Source organism: Clavelina lepadiformis, chromosome 3, assembly GCF_947623445.1.
Source record: "Clavelina lepadiformis chromosome 3, kaClaLepa1.1, whole genome shotgun sequence".
In the NCBI taxonomy this organism is placed as follows: domain Eukaryota; kingdom Metazoa; phylum Chordata; class Ascidiacea; order Aplousobranchia; family Clavelinidae; genus Clavelina; species Clavelina lepadiformis.
In genome coordinates, this window is record NC_135242.1 from 9,474,777 (window position 1) to 9,494,620 (window position 19,844).

General features: G+C 35.8%; 3 protein-coding genes across 3 annotated transcripts; 1 reads left to right on the plus strand and 2 right to left on the minus strand.

The window, feature by feature from the left end:
• Nucleotides 1–403: 403 nt before the first annotated feature.
• LOC143450093 (uncharacterized) lies at nucleotides 404–8,689 on the minus strand. Its single transcript, XM_076950504.1, has 12 exons — nucleotides 8,547–8,689; nucleotides 8,298–8,473; nucleotides 7,491–7,668; nucleotides 7,213–7,383; nucleotides 6,920–7,069; nucleotides 6,530–6,697; nucleotides 6,121–6,315; nucleotides 5,845–5,972; nucleotides 3,002–5,732; nucleotides 2,720–2,904; nucleotides 2,275–2,488; nucleotides 404–1,115 (listed from the first exon to the last, which is right to left on the minus strand). Exons 1-12 carry the CDS (start codon nucleotides 8,608–8,610, stop codon nucleotides 1,042–1,044), a joined length of 4,434 nt encoding a protein of 1,477 aa, XP_076806619.1. The 5' UTR covers nucleotides 8,611–8,689; the 3' UTR covers nucleotides 404–1,041.
• Nucleotides 8,690–8,985: 296 nt separating this feature from the next.
• Nucleotides 8,986–14,970, minus strand: LOC143450207 (signal recognition particle subunit SRP54-like). The gene is made up of 12 exons (XM_076950656.1): nucleotides 14,812–14,970; nucleotides 14,312–14,488; nucleotides 13,044–13,148; nucleotides 12,792–12,912; nucleotides 11,112–11,266; nucleotides 10,952–11,027; nucleotides 10,699–10,872; nucleotides 10,323–10,483; nucleotides 10,144–10,249; nucleotides 9,873–10,003; nucleotides 9,645–9,780; nucleotides 8,986–9,489 (listed from the first exon to the last, which is right to left on the minus strand). The coding sequence occupies exons 1-12, from the start codon at nucleotides 14,887–14,889 to the stop codon at nucleotides 9,416–9,418; spliced, it is 1,494 nt and encodes a 497-aa protein (XP_076806771.1). The 5' UTR covers nucleotides 14,890–14,970; the 3' UTR covers nucleotides 8,986–9,415.
• A 2,087-nt stretch (nucleotides 14,971–17,057) lies between these two features.
• On the plus strand, nucleotides 17,058–19,844 carry LOC143449614 (BBSome complex member BBS1-like). The gene has a single exon (XM_076949880.1). The coding sequence runs from the start codon at nucleotides 17,558–17,560 to the stop codon at nucleotides 19,337–19,339; it is 1,782 nt and encodes a 593-aa protein (XP_076805995.1). The 5' UTR covers nucleotides 17,058–17,557; the 3' UTR covers nucleotides 19,340–19,844.

Here is a 19,844-nt window from a genome sequence, read left to right on the forward strand (position 1 = left end):
ACGGGTTTGCCTTCCTTTCAAAAGTCATAAGTCATTGCTTACATTTTCTTATTGGGATAGTTAATCGCTATCACCTCAACGTGTTTGCTTTGCCTACTTTCACCATAACTAAGATAAACATTAAACTGAAGATAACACTGAAAAGGCGCGTGGCGTAAGTTAATAACCGCGGCTTTGCAGACCAAAGTCTTTGGATTACCTATTAGAAACCGTTCGTGTGTCAAGGATAATGATCTCATTTATCACTTTTGCAGCCTGCGTGGAAAATTTCACAGATGTTTTCTGGTAAATGATCAATGACGTAGATACAAGCTTTACAATAACATGACAAAAGTAAATATTTTTTTAGGAACTTTATAGGTGATAACCTTTTCTTCAAGCTTCTTCGGTGGAAATATTAGATAAACGACGAATATGCTGAGCAAAACGCAAAATACTATCGGTAACATGTGCGCAAAATAGGAAAATACAGTGTCGATAATTCTGACTTTCGTGATTCCTACATAGAGTAAGAAACCTTGCATATAACTATTTTCGATTATAAATTCAGGATCTTTCGTGATAATATCATTTAGGAAATGTTAAACTTTTGAAGTAATAAAAAACGTCTGGTTTTCGTTATGTAAGTTGAATGGCGATGGCAATTGTTTTGTACACAAAATTTGTCAATTTTTTTTGAATGATACTTTGAAGCACATAACTTATGTATAACAATCTCAAGAAAAACCTCGCACACACACATACACTATATCGTAAACTAAATACCACAATGGAACAGGATAAATATTTTATCACATATTTGAGTGAAGTTGTTTTTATTGAGGAAGGTTGAATGTCAGACACTTGAAGAATTGCGAAGATATGTACTGACGTGAGTTTTGACACAGAGCCTATACACTTTCTTAAATAACAATGACTTTGCAACTGTCGTGTATTTAGCCATTAAACTCCACCCTATACCAGAAAAGAAATAATCGCACTGACACGCACTTCCTTGGCAAAATCATCACGGTTAATTAGATTAATGTCAGTTTGATCTTTTCACCCAGAGAGTAAGGAACGGAAACAAGGTTTGCAAAACGGCCGGCATTCCCGGCATAGTGTTCTGAAAAAAGCTAAAAGAATATAAAACTGTTAGTACAAAGAAGTTTGAAGAAAAGTGGGCTACAAATATAATCTATAATTTTTACTACTAAATGTAGACCAGTGTATAACATATGATAACTTAAAAACTTACGATAAACTCAAAAAACTTTTACTTCTTTTTCACGTTTTAGGGTACTGTAATTTTTAGATTTTGCCATTTGTTTTAAACCCACGTAGTTACAATTGAATTTGAAAACTTCCTTTCAAAATACTCTTTAAATCGCTTATGTCTTCTTACATCAGTGGATAAAATTGTTATGGTCACTTGACCAATAGTAAGGGCCAAGGTGAAGTGGAATTATATGCTTAGTTTGCGACCAATTTTGTTTCCAACTCAATTTTGAAATGCTTTTAAACTTATGTTCTGCGCATGTTTACTATGTCAAGTAACCGAAGCCTACATAGGTAAAGTTGTTATTTTGGTCAATTCATGGGCTTAATCAGACCAAAAGTGACAAAAATAGAACATTTAAATAAAAGCCGAGTTCAAAAAATTAGTTGCAGGTAGATTCTTAACAGCAAATCACGTGTCCATAAACTTTCCGCCCGCTGATATGACGATGCCGCAGAGATTCTTGCCTCCTTTGTAAATTTGTTGGGAAACTTAAAATGGAGTTGTCCATAATGAATATGATCACGCAGACAAAAGGAAAAGGGCAAATTTTAGAAATGATTATGAAAACTAAATATTTTAAAACTTACAAATTAATTTGATTTATTTAAATTTAATTGAGATGGTTTGAAATATATATTTATAAAATGAAATATATATTTTAATTATAAAATTTTTGAATTTACTTAAATTTACTTGAACATGTTTGAATTGAAATTAAATTTTAATTTAAATTAATTTAAAGGTATTTCAATATATTTCATAATTTTTACAGCATTTTAGGATTTTTAAAATTCCATTTGAATTTATTTTGTTTTGTTAAATTTCTTTAGATATATTTCAGTTTATTAAAACTTACAGGAAATCTTTTTAAATTTCAAATTAGATTACAGATATATTTGCACGTAGTCATATTCATTTCCAAATAAGTAACCATAGGTAACGGGCGACCAAATCCACGCCGGTTAAACCAGGTTTATAGAATAAAAAATATGTTTCCAGTGAAAATTACTTACTGTGTGGCCACTGATGGCAATAACTTTTGTAGCAACACACAGACTCTAAAAGTTTTGGTTTCTTCACGCACATACAACGATGTCGCCCAAAACTTCGTGGAGCTATCTCGTCGAGGTCAACCTCGTCGTTAACTCCGTAGAGATGTTCAAATTGAAGTGAAAGACAATCTTCGTAAAATTTGTCCTCAGTATTATATAAAGTAATGTTGATTTCCTATAAACAACAGGCTTGTATTATGGCTAATTCTAATTCTTTGAATGAAAACATTAAAAAAATGTTTCTAACACAAAGACGCCAGAACTAATTATAATGTTTCGTAACTGCATAAAGATCCTATATCCAATCGATTAATAGTATAGTGAAGTAATCCAAATTTTAAAATAGTTGTCAACCAAGCCAATATTTTCATAATTATCTCTGCATTGCTTGAAAAGTTTTGTTTACCAGCGCTTGACAGCATTTCTTCAGTCTAGGGGTCATGAACGCCTCCGGTAAACCCATGCAGTTTTCTGTTGCGTCTTGGCGGTCTACTGAATTAACATCTCCTAACAGGTTCTCTTTGACATTTTCATCTTGTCTGGGTTCCTGACCTTGTTTGTCTTCGTCGTAATCAAGCTCTTCACCGTCACCTATATGTATATGCAGTTATACATATTAAATTAATAAAAAATACATAATTCTTTAAAATTTTAGTTGGTGTTTTCAAAAAGTTGCGCATATTTTTACCGAGATTGTCTTCGTATTCGTAATGAAGCGTATCACTTTTATCGTCATCAGTCACGTCTCCGGACATCTCCACATCACTTAGTGCAATGGTTTTGATAAGTTCTGATAAGTCTTTCTCATCCATCTCCGTCTCCAACATTTCGGGTGTAGCATCAGAATTAATTGGAAGCTGCCTAACATTACTGAACAGTTTGGAAATATCGACTTCGTCTTTATTATCTGACAGCTTGGCATTAGTTTTATTAACTACGCCTTGTGCAATGATTGTCTCACCAACTATTTCTATACTCTTTGGTTTTGAGACGGTTTTGGACGCGTCTACAAATTCTTTGTTAGTAAAAGTTTTTACATCAGGAAGCGGAGTGCTGCTTTTCATAGGAAGAAGTTCCTCCAGTCGCATCTCGTTTGACTGAGCAAATGCATCATCTGAAATCTCATTTATAGCCAGCTTTGAATCTGAGAGTTTCTTCAAAAAGTTTTGATCGACATCCGCACTAAAAAAGCCTGATGATTCCTCCAAGACATTATCATTACTAATTGTGGTATCTTCTTTCTTGTTGGTAGGTAAAGTAGCAGCAAGTAAAGTTGCAGCAGAAACTGATTCCTGGATTTCGAAATTCGATTTGCAAGTTTCTTGAAATGGCTGATTGGAAAAGTCACGGGTAGGCAAAATAATATCTTTCATTAGCGGAACATTTGAAAAATTTGTGTTTAAGATAAACTGACTATTCTGACTTATTATATTACCCAAAATACTTTCAGATTTTTCGTTGTTCTGCAAAAAGTAAGCGAGTTCGTCTGACAGAGAAGTAGCACTTAAAGTGGTCAACCTCTGTAGATATTTTTCCCTAATTTGAAAACGTGGCACAGCGTAAGTAGTGACAGACACACGAGTCACATACACTCTGTCCGCTAAGTGTTCAGTGAAATCTCTTTCAGACTGTAGTTTCGCTTTAGGACTTTTATAGGATTCCTTTGGTTGCTGGAGTAATTTCTTTGCTGCTGATTGGGTTTTCTGTTTACTATGGTCAATCTTTCCATTTCTTTCTTTGGTATTGGTTTTGCTCTGTAAAACATTCTTTGTCGTCAATGAAGTTTGTTTTGTTTGTAAAGGAACTGTACTTTCAACAAGCGTTGGGTCAAACTGATCTAGATTGTCTTGAGTCCCTCGCGGGCTTGTATTAACATTTTGGTTTGAGGTTTCCAAGAAAAAGTTTTTTTCTGGGGATAACGTTCTAATATTTTCTGAAAAGGTAACCGATGGAGAGATGGAGCTATCAGTTGAAGGAATGGGATGCGTAGCTTCTCCTTCCTGTAAATATATTTCATCATTAATACCACTATTAGTCCTTTGCTTGGTCGTGGTTAAGAAATTAGGATAATTGTAGGCAAGACTTCCTTCCAAAATTTCAGTTTTGCCATTAGGAAACAATTGTATGGTTGTGGATTTTGTTTTATAAATATCCACCGAGTTCTTCTGAATTGGTTTTGCTGTTATATTTGTCGCCCTCTTCACAGAGGTTGTGGCGAATTCCGCAAAAGGATTTTTTGTTGTCGCAGATGGTATTACGGATGTTGTTTTCCACTCTGGGTCTTCAGAAAATAATTTTTCTGTTGCAAAAGGCGTAACACTAAGAGGTTTTAGTGTGGTTAAAACTGTAGTGTCCATTTTGCTTGCATATGTATGTTGATTTCCTTCATTGGAAGTATCAGTGACGGCTGCAACAGATGTTAGGCTATCTGTTTTAGACCAACTTGGTGTGCTTTCAACAATACCCATTGTTGTGGTATGAAATGCATTTCCAGCAGTGGTTGCTACTCTTTCAAATTTTGATCGTTGAGAGAAAGAAGAAGAATCCGTCACCGTAAATTTACTAACAGGACTCTTTAACGCAGTGTCCACGTGAACTGACGTTTTATTTGTAAAGGTAGTTGTTAGTAAGTTGTTAGTAACTTCAGTTTGCGTCACATTTCTTGAATAGATAACTTCTACTTTGTCGGTTGTCGCCGAGATAGGCATTGCAGTGGAAATCTTTAACTCAGTTTTGTGATTTGTAGTGAGGTTTCCACCCATAGTCACATCTAAGATCTTGGACGTGTTTGTTGTAACATCTGGCATTTCCGAGTCTGCTTCAGGTGTAAGTTTTGCAAAAGTCACTTTCGCTGCCATTGTTGTTCTTTTTAACAGATCTTGTTTTATTTCTGTTATAGCTGGTGTGGTGGAAGTGGCAGTTATTGGAACCGATGTTTGGTCTTCTGTGGTAGTTTTTGGAAAGGTCAAACTTGATGTAATTATTGACGAACCCAAGTCCTTTGCTACAGAAGTTGTACCTACGGGAGTTAAGCTGAGTCTGGTAGTTGCCAGAGGTAATACTGCATCAGTCGCAATTTGTGAATTATCTGCAGTAGATGTGACCGAGGAATGGGTCGAAAGTTCAGACAACATAGTTGTTTCCGCTTGAGACAAATAATGTTGCAATGCATATGGTTTTGTATTCTCTGTTGTGCTTTTAAAAGAGCCAAGTCCATTAGCTCTAGAGCCTGCTAAGTTAAGATTTGCACCAGTTATTTTTACTGGGCTAGTCGAATGCCTTCTGTTTTCAAAATAATTATACGCTTCATCATTGGAGCTGCAAGATTCATCCTTAACCACGCAGTCAGGAAGTGAACAGGCAACAGTTTGTCTTGATAGCGACGGCAAACATATCAACTTTGGCGTTCCCATAACTACCTGAGTAAAGAATCATGAAATTAATCTTTGCTCCTGCATTCCAGCATATGCATAAACAATAACAAGTAGGAAATACGTTGTAGGCTATGCGTTGAACTGGCGTTTGCCTTACGTCTACGTCCCAGTAAGTAGCATTTGCAAAAGGCAAAGTGCATTCTCTGGTACGCTCTTTTGTTGCGCATCGTCCGCAGGTATGACTACACGGTTGCCATTCGCTCCAAACGCCATATACACCTTCAACTGAACATTTTCAACATTTGTCAACTGTAGGATACATAGTTATGATCGATATAAAACTTTACAATCCCGCATACCCAAAACAGGTTTAGTGTTTATAAGTTATTCGAAATGACGTCATTGCTTGCTTTTTCAATCTAATAATACCAACCAAAACACTTATCCATATTCAAACAATTTCTATTTTCAAAATCTTCGCCAGAGCAGGTTTTCCCACCATACGCTGGAAGGGGATTGTCACATCCACGAGATCTAACTTGAATCCCTTTACTTGTTACACATTGTATTCCCGAGCAAAAGCTCCAGCTACTCCAGTCGCCCCAATCTCCATTTACTGGGCATGGAGCTATGTAAACGAAAAGTACGTGTATTTCACTGGGTTAAAGGAATAAAAAAGAATCAGAAAGTATAGAACTAGAATGCAACAATGAACGTCAAAAAAGGTGAAAACCTAATATGGCACACAGCACCCAATTCAGTTATGAGATGGAACCAAGAAATTGGATTTTGTAATAACTAATACAATATAATTAACATAATAAAATATGTAATAACTTTACTTTCGGATCTGCACTCTGCTATTTCTTCTCCTGGCCCGTTGCACGGCAAAGCGTCTTCATCCGGTGTAGGGCATGTGCATAATCTGATTCTCTTTCTTGTCCCCCTTTCTCCACCACATGTCGTAGTACACGGGCTCCATTCTTCCCATTCACACCAGTCACCAGCAACTAGCAATAAAAAGCAATAGTTTCTGTTTTGGTTATTGTCAAAAGGAAATTTAAACGAAACAAATCAACAGATATTTGATTTATCATTAACAAACAGTGTAGTTCCAATATCCAATTATTTACTTTACAAATAAACAGCGATAGTTTGAAATGGCTCAATTCTATCGCTTCCGGACATCAACTTCATGCTTCAAATTCGTGATATGCATTCTGCTCACGAACCTTTACACGGGGCTTCAAAGCAAGGAACAAAATCTTCAGGCTTTCCTGGACAGAAGTCTGCAGCAGTTCGATGACATTCTCGAAGACGCAAAATTGTACCATTACCGCAAGTTGCGCTACAAGGTCCTTGTTCAGCCCAAGTTCCCCATTCTGCACATTATTTCATGTTAGACTACTTAACGGTAAACATGCATAAGTTGTTTACGTAAACATCAGTAAACATCAATTATGAAACGTCATTTGGAAAGTTTATCACTCGTTGGATTTCAAGAAGCTTAGGCGAGGTCACTAACGTGCACATGTTCCTCCTTCACAATCTTTGTACTGTCGATGAATTCCCTTACACCTTGCCCCTCCACACAATGGAGCTGGAGAATTGCAACTTCTGATGCGAAACTCCACGCCTGTTCCACACGTCACTGAACATCCAGTTGACTTGGACCAATGTGACCAACTTCCATCAACTGTTAACAGTTTATACTTTTTAGATTGTCATCAAAGATAATACTGTATATCCAAGCTGACCAACATATTTAACATTGATTAAACTATCTCAGTAATCATTTAGGACCTGGACAACATGGTTGCCAAATGCACTTCCTTGATTCAAAAGCATTTCTTCCACGCATTCCCGCGCAAACTGCTGTATTACATGTTCTCCTCCTAGTTTGTCTTCCCAATCCACATGATTGCGAGCAGGTTGACCATTGTGTCCATGGACCAGGTGTTCCTCGAATATTTGCGCAAGACTACAAACAAAATTTGAATGATATCTTTTTTTACTTCTATCGTACTTCTAATCTAAAAGAATCTTCACGTTTGCAAGCTAAATTTGAAAAATTAAAAAAACATTTCCCCCCCAGTTATAGAGGACATAAGCCATGAAAATATATGAACGATAGATAGAAATACTACAGGGCAGTGTTGAAATGACTTGACTTGAGTCACATTTCCCCATAACTTGACTCGACTCAAGTCACGTTATCACAGTTTTCATGGCAAAAATAGAACTTCAGGTAACATAAAGTAATAATATTCTAAAACGTTGCACTTCCATGAAAAAGAGTAGACCTTTTAACTAAAGTAATTTGGATATAGGTATAAGTATATGATAATCAACTTAACGCGACGCATAAAATGACGTCAAAAATGTTAAAAGCATTGACTAGACACGAGCTACAGTTTAAACTGACTCAACTTGAGTCCAGTCACAGCTTAGCTTGATTCAACTTGACTCAAGCCAGAAAAAATAGCATGGTTATAAACATTGGATAGAGTTTTGCAAGTAAAACGTCACAGTTGTAGCCTACTTTAATCGTCGATTAGAATTGGCAATTTGTGTAAGCCTGTATTTGAATTACTTATGCTTTTAACATACCATGCACGAGTAAGGAACGCCCCATCCGTGTGCCCGAGGTCGACGGCAACAAGAGTTCATTGAACTAATGTAAACCCCCATTTCCCGTCTGAGTCCTCCGATTGGGTAATTGCAATAGCCCTGCCGTCGGTTAAAGCGCGATATCGGTCTATGAACTCTGTAGCACATCTGCGTATCTGGATAAATATGGTGAAAAAATGAGTTTTTGCCGTAAGTTTTACATAATTTGCCGTGCTAGCTGTTACTTACAAGCGGTAATCCAAAATGACACGATGACTATGAACGATATATCCAATGCAAGTCCAGCTTTCATCTCGCTGCTTTATTTCAACCCTGACGTTACGCTGATCGTGGCAACATTTATGGTTGCCCTCTCCTACAGTCATCTCAAAGTGATTCCAGAAACGGAAAACAAAAATCATCTCACTTTGCAATTAAAAGTAGAAAGCTTCCGCTTGCCGATGGTTATGACGTGAACGCACAAGACCGCGAGACTTTACGTCAAAGATGTTTACGGAAAAGAGCAATTTGTTTTCGACGTTGACACCCTTTCGTCTTTATTACGGCAATTTAATTGGGACGATTGCCGAAATTGCGCAAGTCTAGCAATACCTTAGAACATGGCAGTTACCTAATCAATTACGTTCCGGCGTCCTTCAGTAAATTAATATAGGTAACACGCACGAAGCTGATTTGAACATTATATTAAAATAAATAACATCCTGCAATTGCACCCAACACACAATATTCACAACACTTGTACAAGACTTCAAAAAATTGATTTTCAACGTACGACGCTACACAAAACGACGTGCACTGACACACATTTACTATCATTGAAAAAGACAAGTCGTTGCTAACCGCAAATTTGAGCTAAGGTCTTAATGCTAATTACATCGCACTTCAAACGATTTAAACCGGCTGGTGATTCTTGAAAAAGAAAACAGTAAATTGGAAGTGTGTTTCAAATGGCCATGTTATAGGACTTGTTCAATATACAAAAACAACAACAGTCATATAAAGGTCATCTATGCAGCTCTGAGACGTCGGAGAGATTTCCACCTTCTGTACATGCTGCGACGTTCCACCCAATACAATCAAAGAAAACGAGGACAATGTCATTTCATTCCAGCCATGGGGTTGCCTCCTTGTTGAAACTGTCGCATCATGTTCTGTAATCCATTCATGCCACCTGACAACAATAAAAATTAATAGCTATAATAAAAAATACAATACGGTACGTTTGATTTATCCTCTACACAGCAACTTAGCAGGTTCATGAATTTCAAGGGTAATGTAGAACGTTTTTACGATGGGGCGATACACCAATAAAACTAATGAGCTCACCCATTTGATGCAGAACCCTTGGGTCCATTAACTTTGCCATTTGACCATTTAGTCTTGCCATCTGGGCAGGATTTACATTCTTATCCATAGCACCTGGTTTAAACAGACCCTTCATTCCACCCATCTTCTTTACCATCTATTACAAAAAATGTCGTGAAATTTATGTGGTGTTGAATCAATTAATTAGTAGCTCACATTAATACCAAGCTTAGAACGTATCTCTCTTGCCTGGGCAAACTTCCCGTGTTGCGCAAGTAGTTCATTGACTTCCTTAGGCAAAGTTCCTGAACCCCTGGCCACTCGTGAAACTCTGCCAGGACTCTTTGAGAAAAACTTTGCTCCGTCTTTGTGATCCAATTCTGTAACAAGTCATATACGGAGGATTGGTAATGTTGGTATATCAATTAGGACAAGATAAGATTATTAGATAAAAATCAGAAGTTCATCAGAAATTCAGACTTCTGTTTTAGTCAGTAACTGCATAAATGATATGTTGTACCTTCATCAGTCATACTATCCATCATTGTCATGAGACGTTTTAGCCTTTCAGTGGAATCCTTTTCATGACCTTTTGTCATGAAGTCATTAAATCCTGGAATCATGCTCTATAGTACAGAGATGTTGAGTGACTATACTTTGTTGATTCATTTTTTTAATTTTTATATAACACTAACTTACCATTATTTGACTGAATGGGCCCATTTTCATAATGTTTTGGAACTGCTCATACATATCTCTCAGTGTGAACTGTCCATGCTTGAGTTTATCGAGCAACTCTTCATTTTCGTCAAGTTTCAGTTCATTTACCTTGTCAATGAGCCCTTCAATGTCACCCATATCTGTGAACAAAGCAAATGTAACAGACAGTAATGTGCCACACAGGATTCACAAAATTATTGCTGTAAATTTTCACGGAACTAAAGTGAAATTTGAAAATTGTACAACGAACACCAAGATTGCAAACAGTGAGTTTCTATCAATTAGTTATTCAAATGAAAAAGGTAGACATTGGAGATAAGTAAAACTTTATTGCAGGTGGATTAAGTCAACTTACTCAACAATTTCTTTATAAACGGCTGGGTTTTGAACATTTCAAAGTCATCTGTGTGTTCACCAGTACCGATGAAAATAATAGGGGATTGAGTGGCTGCAACAGCACTAAGTGCACCACCTCCCTTTGCATGACCATCTAACTTCGTGACAATCACTGACCCAACATCGACTTTCTCTGCAACATGATACTAAATTTTGCAAAATAGTTCAAGTTACTAAATTTAAAATAATTAGTCTAATAAGATAATAGTTACCCTTGAACGCTCTGGCCTGGCCTTCACAAGCTTGTCCTATTGAAGCATCCATTACAAAAATAACATTATCCGGGTTCTGAAATAGTAATCAAAGTAAACAAAAATTAGTTAAAGTTAAGTAGTTTTTTTTATAAATCAAAATATTGGATTAATCACTCACAATGGTGTTATAGACTTGAAGCATCTCTTCGAACAAGGAATCTTCTTGCTTGTGTCTTCCACTTGTATCAACGATGATAATCTCAAAATTTTCATCCTTAAACTTATCTACACCATCACTGGCTATGACCACAGGATCAGCTTCTGTGTAGCTTCCTGCAACATATAGCAAACCATTAAAACTTTACTGCAGTATCAGATATATACCAGTTTCATTTGATCAGCATCTTTACGATTGTTATGCAAGTAAAAAACTTAGAGATGGGCAGTTGGTACCTCAAAAGTACAGTCGGAAATGGTACCAGTATCAGCAAAAAATGTACTTACGGTATCGGTTTTCAATACTGTTTCAAAAAAATAGTTCAATACTTTGTTGGTATTCTATATGGATACTTTTAGTACCCTGAATCCTGCTGCATGTGTAATTTTTGCCTCTACAGTGGCCTTGCTCACTCCATGCGGCTTTATTAGACATAGTAGATTAAAAAAACAAGAGCAAACGCTAAAATTAGCGTTACGGTTTTATTAAAATGCATTTTTAATAAACATACTTTTGAAAACCTTGAAATAACCACTTGAAAAGTACTGAGTATCAGGGCCGACTAAAATTTCATGAAAAAAATAAATAGATACCGAAAAAGTACTGTGATATAGTAATTCCATGCTATGGTACTGCACTACTGTTAACCTGTGTTAAAACTTAGATTTAATTTGAATAAGAATTAATGTTACAGTCACAGGAAAAATACATATTTCTATAGCCAATAAATCTAATCTGAGAGATAAGTGTGATTACTTTGTACAAAAATTATCAAAATTACAAAACACCTACAATTGTGCTGTATTTTTTTGCCAAATGCCTTTATAATAAATTGCTAATTTCCCCCAAACTTAGAATGCTACTCTTCTGTATTGCTGTTCGCTTCAAATTAACTCTTTCAGAATAATAATTAACCAAAAGTATATCAATAATGTTCGAAACAGTTAACTATTTACAATAATAAAATTTGGGCATTAATTGTCTAGAGTCTAGAGTCTAGACCAATAGTTCTCAACTGAGGGTCTGTGAAGCATTTTTAGGGGTACGCGAAAGCAGTTTTTCCCTGAGCAGTGCAACTACACTGATTTTCGCAGTCTTACATTCCATTGCAAGTGCCAAGCAAGCCTACAATGCAATTGTCTTGTATGACGGCACAACTGAAATTGTATGCGTCAGAAAGACCATAAAATTTGCAACATATTTTTGGCGATACCACCTGCATAACTATGTACTGTACTAAAAGTTTTCCAAAATTTTTTTATTAAATAATTCCATAATGAAATTTGTTTTTGTTCAGTTGAAGTATTATCATCAGTTATCATTTGTATTTTTCATTGATATCAGTATTATCATCCATGGGTTATTTTATCAATGGTTCTAAGTTTTTTCATTGCTTTATCATATTTATCCCCTTGAAGAAAGCACTTTTGAAACAATGCATTAAATGCATTAATTACAATGCACACAATGCATGCACATACATGTCTATTTGGAGAGGGGTGTAAAATGCATTAAAAAATTTGCATGGGGGATAAAAAAAAATTCAAGAACCACTGGTTTAGACAGTATACATTTATAAGGTTGACCACTTCAATAGTACACAAGTTTGCTTAACTTAAATAAAAACCATAAGCTTATTACCATAAAAAGGTATTCTTGCTTTTGTTGCATTCTGTTTCAATTGATCAAAAGCACCAGCACGAAAAGTATCAGCACATATCAAGCAAGTTTTCCAATTCTTTCGTTGATAATAGTATGCTAACTGCAATATTTCATTTTTTAATACAAAAAGCACCAATGTAAAGCAAAGTTAGATTTTGTCATGTCAACAAATTTTTCCACAAGAAATTTTAAACAAACAACATATCTGCATTTACGTTCGATAATACTGACCTTTGTACATGTTGTAGTCTTACCACTGCCTTGCAAACCAACAAACATGATGATATTGGGTTTTCCTTTAACTGGTTGCCATGCTTTGACACCGGGATCAACAAGCTATTTGAACACAAAATATGATCGATATTATTCCATTGTATTTATATAAATGCTGGGCAATATCAGTGGGCATGTTTGAAATTATTCCTGAAGTTTCACAAAAGAGAGTTTGATGGTAAGATAGCTGATGTATTAAGTGGTAACTGACATGATATATGTGTTCTAAATAGTTTCTTAATCAAGTCTTTAATCTTTTGTTTAGCTTTAGCTTGCTTAATTCAAAAAATGAATTGGGAAAATATGGCAAGTGAAACAACATTAGATTACTTCAACAAGTATATCTCAAAACCAGAGCTGGGCACAAAATTGAGCACATTCTTCAAAGGTTATTCACTCGTTGCTCTTTTTTTGCACAAACATTGCTGGAAGCGCAAAAAATGGATAGAAAATAGAAATTTTTTCAGTTTTTGGTCTGCTTTAACATTACAGATAATTTTGTGTAGTGAATAAAAAATGACTGCTTTGAGACTAATTTCATATATAATTTTCACTTTGCAAAGTTAATGGCGAAAAGTAAACAATAAAATTTGCAACACTAAGCATGTCAGAACCATGTGACGGCGGTTCGATATAAATGCATTGTATTTTAAGCTGATAACAATGGTCAATGAGAATACTGACTGATTAAATTATAAAGAGACTCACACAGATGAACTAAGTTATCATAATAATCTTCTTCTTGTTGCCGTTAATTTCAAAAATTAACCGATATATGCTTTGAATAAAGAATATTAAATTATTGAACGTTGCCATCTACAATTCTAGAAGGTTAATCATTTGAGGCAAGTGTGACCAAAAGAAAATTCTTCAACATCAGATTCCATGAAATTTGCTAACATTTACAACAAATAATGATAAGCAATTATTAGGCTACAGTTAGACACACGTTTTAAAATGTAAACTTGCAACAAATGGATGTAATTGGTTTACGAAAATGCATCAGAGTGAAAATATTTTTTAGTTGTGAATGTGTGAGTGGCAGAACGAGCACACTCTTTTTTAAATAGAAAAGAGAAAGCATGAGCAATGCTCTTTTTTCATTGATGAGCGGGAGTGAGAGCAATGCTCTTTTTAAAAGAGCAGTTGCCCAGCTCTGATGAAAACATATATTTTTTCATTAGAACGTTAGCATATTAGTATTCTATACACATTTTGTGCGTCACCTTGACCAATTCTCGAAAAACAGCAGACTGAATCATCTTTCTCTTGTTTAGTCCAGAAGCCATTTCTTCAAAATCTATTGCGGATCTGACATTTTCACGCAGCTTTTTGACAAGGCGAATGTTAACATCAGCTTCAAGCAATGCACGACATATTTCACTCAGCATTGACTGCAGCACCTGATGATACACAAAAGAATTACAAATAAATTAAGATATACCAAAGGATAAATCACCAACTGCACAATCACACTAAATTAGGAGAATTGAAGAATTAGTAAATTAATCTAAATACTCATAATTATTTGTTTGTGTTGTTCTAAAATTTCAATTATCGAATTAGCTTTACATACATATGACATAAAATTAACCTATTGCCTTTTTACTAAAAACCTGTACCATATAATAATTGCTACTGTATTAATTACAAATTTGAACATAAAAAATATTTAAACATTTATATTTTGAAATTATATTTCACTTAATTACTTTTTATGACATACCTCTTCATTAATGATGGTTGCATTACTCAGTGAGCGCAATGCATTATTTATTTTCCTGCCCAAATCAGCTAAAACCATTTTGTTTAACTATAGTCTCCAATTTGACTCTAAAAGTATCTGCTGTGTAGGTTAAAAAATCACCAAAAGCACATCTTTTTAGAATAACAGGTGAATTTCAGGGTCTAGTGCCTAGTTACATAACCACGCAATGCCTTTGAATACTAGACCTCTGCTGGCCAAAATGTAACAACATGTGGTTGTGCACTTATTTACTAGAGTGACTAGACCCAAACTTTATTACAACACTGGTTTTTATAGCTACTAGTTAGAGAAGACTATTAACTTTATTTCTAGTGGACATAATTTAACAGTGTAATTTTGAAATATTTTTTATCCCGACTAGAAAGTATGCCAGTTTTCGATGAGAAATCGTGTATGCAAAGACACAAATTTTTCTGTAATGGCGTGCAATAAAATGTCAATTGTTTGCTTATTTATTATAATTCGACACGAAGGCAAAAAGACCGTCGGGCACATATTGGCTGAGCCAGGGTGGGAACCATGGCTCTCTGGCGGGCCACGAGCAGAGGCCTCACTAGTGAGCTATAGTGTAGGCCGTAGGGGAAGACGAGATAAGGCGGGACACTTCAAGTTTCTCAGGTCATTGTGCTTTTTGTGCAAAATTAACAGTGTGTAATCATGTTCCCGTATTGCAAAAAATGGCCGTTTTCAGCAAGATCTTGGATGTGCCAAACAACCAAAAATGACAAGTGTGTGCGCAAAAATTCTCAGACGCAAAGGAAGTGCACACTTATAGGTGCGCAATAACACAGTAATGTATACGGTTTGACTTATTTAACCTTTAAATCAATTGCACATGCTGACAAAAGTTGTGTCGAAATCATTAAGTGCAAAATAACGCACCTCAAGTGCGGCACTGAAGCTCATGAAAAGTAGTGTTCTGATGTTGAGTGTGCCTATGCCAAACTCTGCAGTCTGCATGGTTGTGCATCCAGCAGACATCAAAAAGTAAAGACACAAAAAATTGAGCTACGTCATAAACTTCCGGGTAAAAAATCCTTTTAAAAACCGAAAATGCGCAGTTTTATACCTTTGATAAACTACTGTCCCGTTACTAAACCAACATATTTTCAAATGACGTCAATATCCTAGAGACCTAGACTATAACCTGCCAAAAAACCAACACGATATCACCACCTCATTTTCTATTTCTAACAAAACAACAAAAAAGAGTTAAAAAAATAAGGGGAATCCCAAGTGTGTGGCGTCAACGAGATGCCACCTTAAAATGTACAAAGTAACAAACAATCTTCAATATAATGTCTAAATATATGCTTTGCTGTGCCAAGTGGCGAGTTAATTGAAAACGAAATTAGGGTAAGCTTAGCTCCCGATGCCGACAGGTAGATTTTTAGTGGATTCTCACCAGAACCGACACTATCCATAAACAGAGAACTTCGTATTAAATCCAACGATTTCAAATTTGTTGAAATAGGTGAAACGTTAGCCGACAGGCGAGAAAAAGACCGAAGATAACTGACTTGCATTGATTTAACTGGGGCAAAGACCGTTTAGAGGCACTTTCAAATACTTTTCGAATTTTTCAACTTATCTTTTTCCTATGATATCACCATCGTCTTCATTTTTGCTACTTGGCACAGTTACGTAGGATGGCCCACTCCGATCCTCGTTCTTAACCAATCCGGCCTGCTTTGTCTAGTGCAGGGGTGTCCAACCTGTGGCCCGTGGGAAGGTTCTGAGTGGCCCACGTGATATTTTTAGAAATGACTTATATTATCAACTGAATCGCCTACGTAATTTATGGCAAACTTAGATTCCGATAAATTGGCATTTCTTGTATGCTTTTTTTGTCTATTGCTCTATTAGAGCAATAGATAGATAATATACTTAACTATAGTCTCTAGTGTAGGGGTGCCCAACTGTTCAAGTTAATTTTATTGCATCGCAATTTATTTCTAAGATTAGAATTTTGGTATGAGGGTTTTAATTAGAAATGAGCAATAAACACTCAAGTGGCCCGCGCAATCATTCGTAAGTCACATGTAGCTCTTTGGCCAAAGAGGTTGGACACCCCTGGTCTAGAGGTAAGTCATTAATAGTCGAAATTAAATTAACTTTAAAAGTGATAGGTGGCGCTGTGTTGGATTCTTATTGATCCTTGAAGTACTAAACTACTAGAAACTTTCTGGTAGCCTAGATTTAAGTGAACCACCAACAATACAACGAAAACATTCAAATTCCATAAACAAAAGTAATAGAAACTACCGTAGGCCTATTAAAAAATGGAGGCTATGATTATATAACCAAAAATTTTTTCGGACTTTGTACGAGTAGTCTTGACCAGTAGAATAGTCGACATAAATTCATATAAACAAAAAAGATGGTTGTTTGAATGCCAATTTATAATAGATAAAGAAAGAATTGATGCACAGTGCACGCCATCTCGGTAAAATTTGCATCTTTGCATGCACAAATTCTTGTAGAAAGCTGCCTTACTTTCCATTTTTGATAAGATGTAACCTACACTGTAAATTTGTTAATTGGTAATTTGGTTTCATGTTCTTTTATGATAATTAGCCTTGGTGTAATGTTGTTTTATACACTTATTAACAGGAAAATTTGCAAATAAAACTCTGTTTTTAAACTTAAGGCAATATACATAACACTTTTGCAAGCTTTCATTTTATCATCTATTTATATCAAAATGACATCAGAAGATCAAGATGAAAAAGAAAAACACTCCAATTGGCTTAATGCCCATTATGATCCAGTTGCTGGGTTTTACACATTTTCAACTTGCATAACCTTTGCTGATTTAAATGGTGATGGAGATCATAAGTTAGTTATTGCAGATTTGGGTACAGGGCTTTATAACATGACAATTAAAGTATTAAAAGGAACATCTATAATTCAAGAAAATGCACTTCTTGATTTGCCGACTGGTGTAACAAGTGTTTATATGGACTTGGCTGAACCAAGAACCCCAGGAGTTGTGGTTGCTTCAGGATCTGGTTTGTTTGTGTATAAAAGCATGCGACCGTATTACAAGTATAACCTTCCACTATTGCCAGTTCTCCCAGAGGAAGCTGTTTTGTGGGATCAAGCCAACAATGAAAATCTTGATCCCTTAACCTTAGCAGAGGCACTGGATGGATTGAAAAAATCTCATCCAACATCTTCTTTCACGGCACGCACATCTCACTTTCTCCAAATAGAAAATGATGCAGATGCAAGGCAATTTGTTGATGCTCACAAACATAAACCATTAAAACGAGAGACAGTAATAACATGTGTCACAACAATCAAAAAGTCTATGGCGGAAGACGATGCAATATCGTGTATTGTGGTCGGTACTGAACATAAACAAGTTTACATTATAGATTCAGAAGCCTTTACACCTCTGCAGGATTATGAAATCGCGAGTGTTCCTGTCATCGTTAATGTTTCGGGCTTATTTGATGTTGACTTTAGAATGTTTGCTGCTTGTCGTGATGGTTGTGTGTATGTACTGAAGAAAGACTCTCTTCAGTCTAGGGTGTGCATTGAATTGGATTCTTCAATTGTTGGGATGGAGCGCATTCATAAGCATTTAATTTTTGCACTTGCTGATAAAACATTTTCTTGTTATACCACAAGGGGTAAGCAAATTTGGAATCTTCAGCTTCCAGCTGACGTTCTTTGCACTGCGGTTATGGATCACAGAGCGAAAGGTTTCAAAGCTGTTCTTGTTGGCCTTGATAATAGTGAAGTCAGAGTTTACAGGGAAAAAAATTTAGTGGATATCATAAAGCTCAATGATCGCCCTCAGGCATTGTGCTTTGGCAGATATGGAAGGGAGGATAGCACTCTTGTTGCTGTTTTGGCTTCTGGCGCCTTACAAGTCATGATTTTAAAACGCACAGCTGAATATGCTGACCATTCTTCTCACAAAGGCCCTCCAATGTCACAAAAAATGAAACTTAACATTCCTAAGAAAACACAGCTTTTTGTGGACCAAACAGTGAGGGAACGAGAAAATGGAACAAAAATGTTTCAAAATTTTCAGCATGATCTCCAGTTGATGAGATTGAGTGTTGCTCAAACATACCTGAAAGGTCTACAGTCTAGCATGACACCTCTCTCTGATGATCCTTCCATGCCTTTAAAGCTTTCTGCTACAGTTCGTGGAATCGGCCCTGTGTTTCAAATGTTACTCACCATTGAGAATACTGCTGCTATTAGCTTGAATGATCCAAAACTTGCTACAGGATTAATTGTGCTCTTTAAATATTCAGATACAATTTATTCTATTAAACCTTTGGTTTTGGAACTTCCAGCTTTAGCACCGGAAATCTCATACAAGTTTGCTGTTCGCATACATTGTATTGCCTCAGATAGACCAGCCCAAGATACTATCACAGCATTAATTGTTAAAAGAGGAACAAAGAAGCCATTGGTGACAGCTAACATTTCTATGCCTGTTTCTGAAGGTGTTATTGTTGTGTAAAGTAAAATTTGCAGTCTGTGGTATAAGTCTGTTGTGATAAGTGATTACAGAGTGAAGGAAGCGAGCCCCACTTGAGTGATTTGCATTACCAGAACATCTTTACCATTTTCTACTGTCATTAGTTTGATTTCTGTCATAGTTTGAACTTGCACGTAATCATTGATGGCAGCTTTTCCTCCACAGATTGTATGTTATTGTTGTATTATATTATAGTTCATATGCACTTGGAAAATGTATAGGCCTATTGATATATTTCATTTATTTTACCAGTATGTATTGTATACTGTATTTGTTCTAAATTGTTTGCAAAAGCGAAGTTTTTTGTCTGTATTATTGAACATGTTCTGTATTGTTTGGCACTGTGTTTAATTTTAGTTCCTGTTTTTTCTTGTTTCTGTTAATTCTGGTGCTCACTTTATGGCAGCTTTGTAGTTGGAGTACTTGTAGGTTAGTTTAATGCGTACTGTTACGAACTTATTGATTTTATAATCCTTTTTGTATAAAG

Coding starts and splice junctions, on each gene's coding strand:
- LOC143450093 (XM_076950504.1), bottom strand. CDS start 8,610: ATGAAAGCTGGACTTGCATTGGATATATCGTTCATAGTCATCGTGTCA. Junction 6,316..6,529: donor AGCAGAGTGCAGATCCGAAA/GTAAAGTTATTA, acceptor TCGTTTACATAG/CTCCATGCCCAGTAAATGGA. Junction 5,973..6,120: donor GAATATGGATAAGTGTTTTG/GTTGGTATTATT, acceptor GAAAATGTTCAG/TTGAAGGTGTATATGGCGTT.
- LOC143450207 (XM_076950656.1), bottom strand. CDS start 14,889: ATGGTTTTAGCTGATTTGGGCAGGAAAATAAATAATGCATTGCGCTCA. Junction 14,489..14,811: donor CAACCATCATTAATGAAGAG/GTATGTCATAAA, acceptor GTGTATCATCAG/GTGCTGCAGTCAATGCTGAG. Junction 11,267..12,791: donor AGCAAGAATACCTTTTTATG/GTAATAAGCTTA, acceptor TATATGTTGCAG/GAAGCTACACAGAAGCTGAT.
- LOC143449614 (XM_076949880.1), top strand. CDS start 17,558: ATGACATCAGAAGATCAAGATGAAAAAGAAAAACACTCCAATTGGCTT.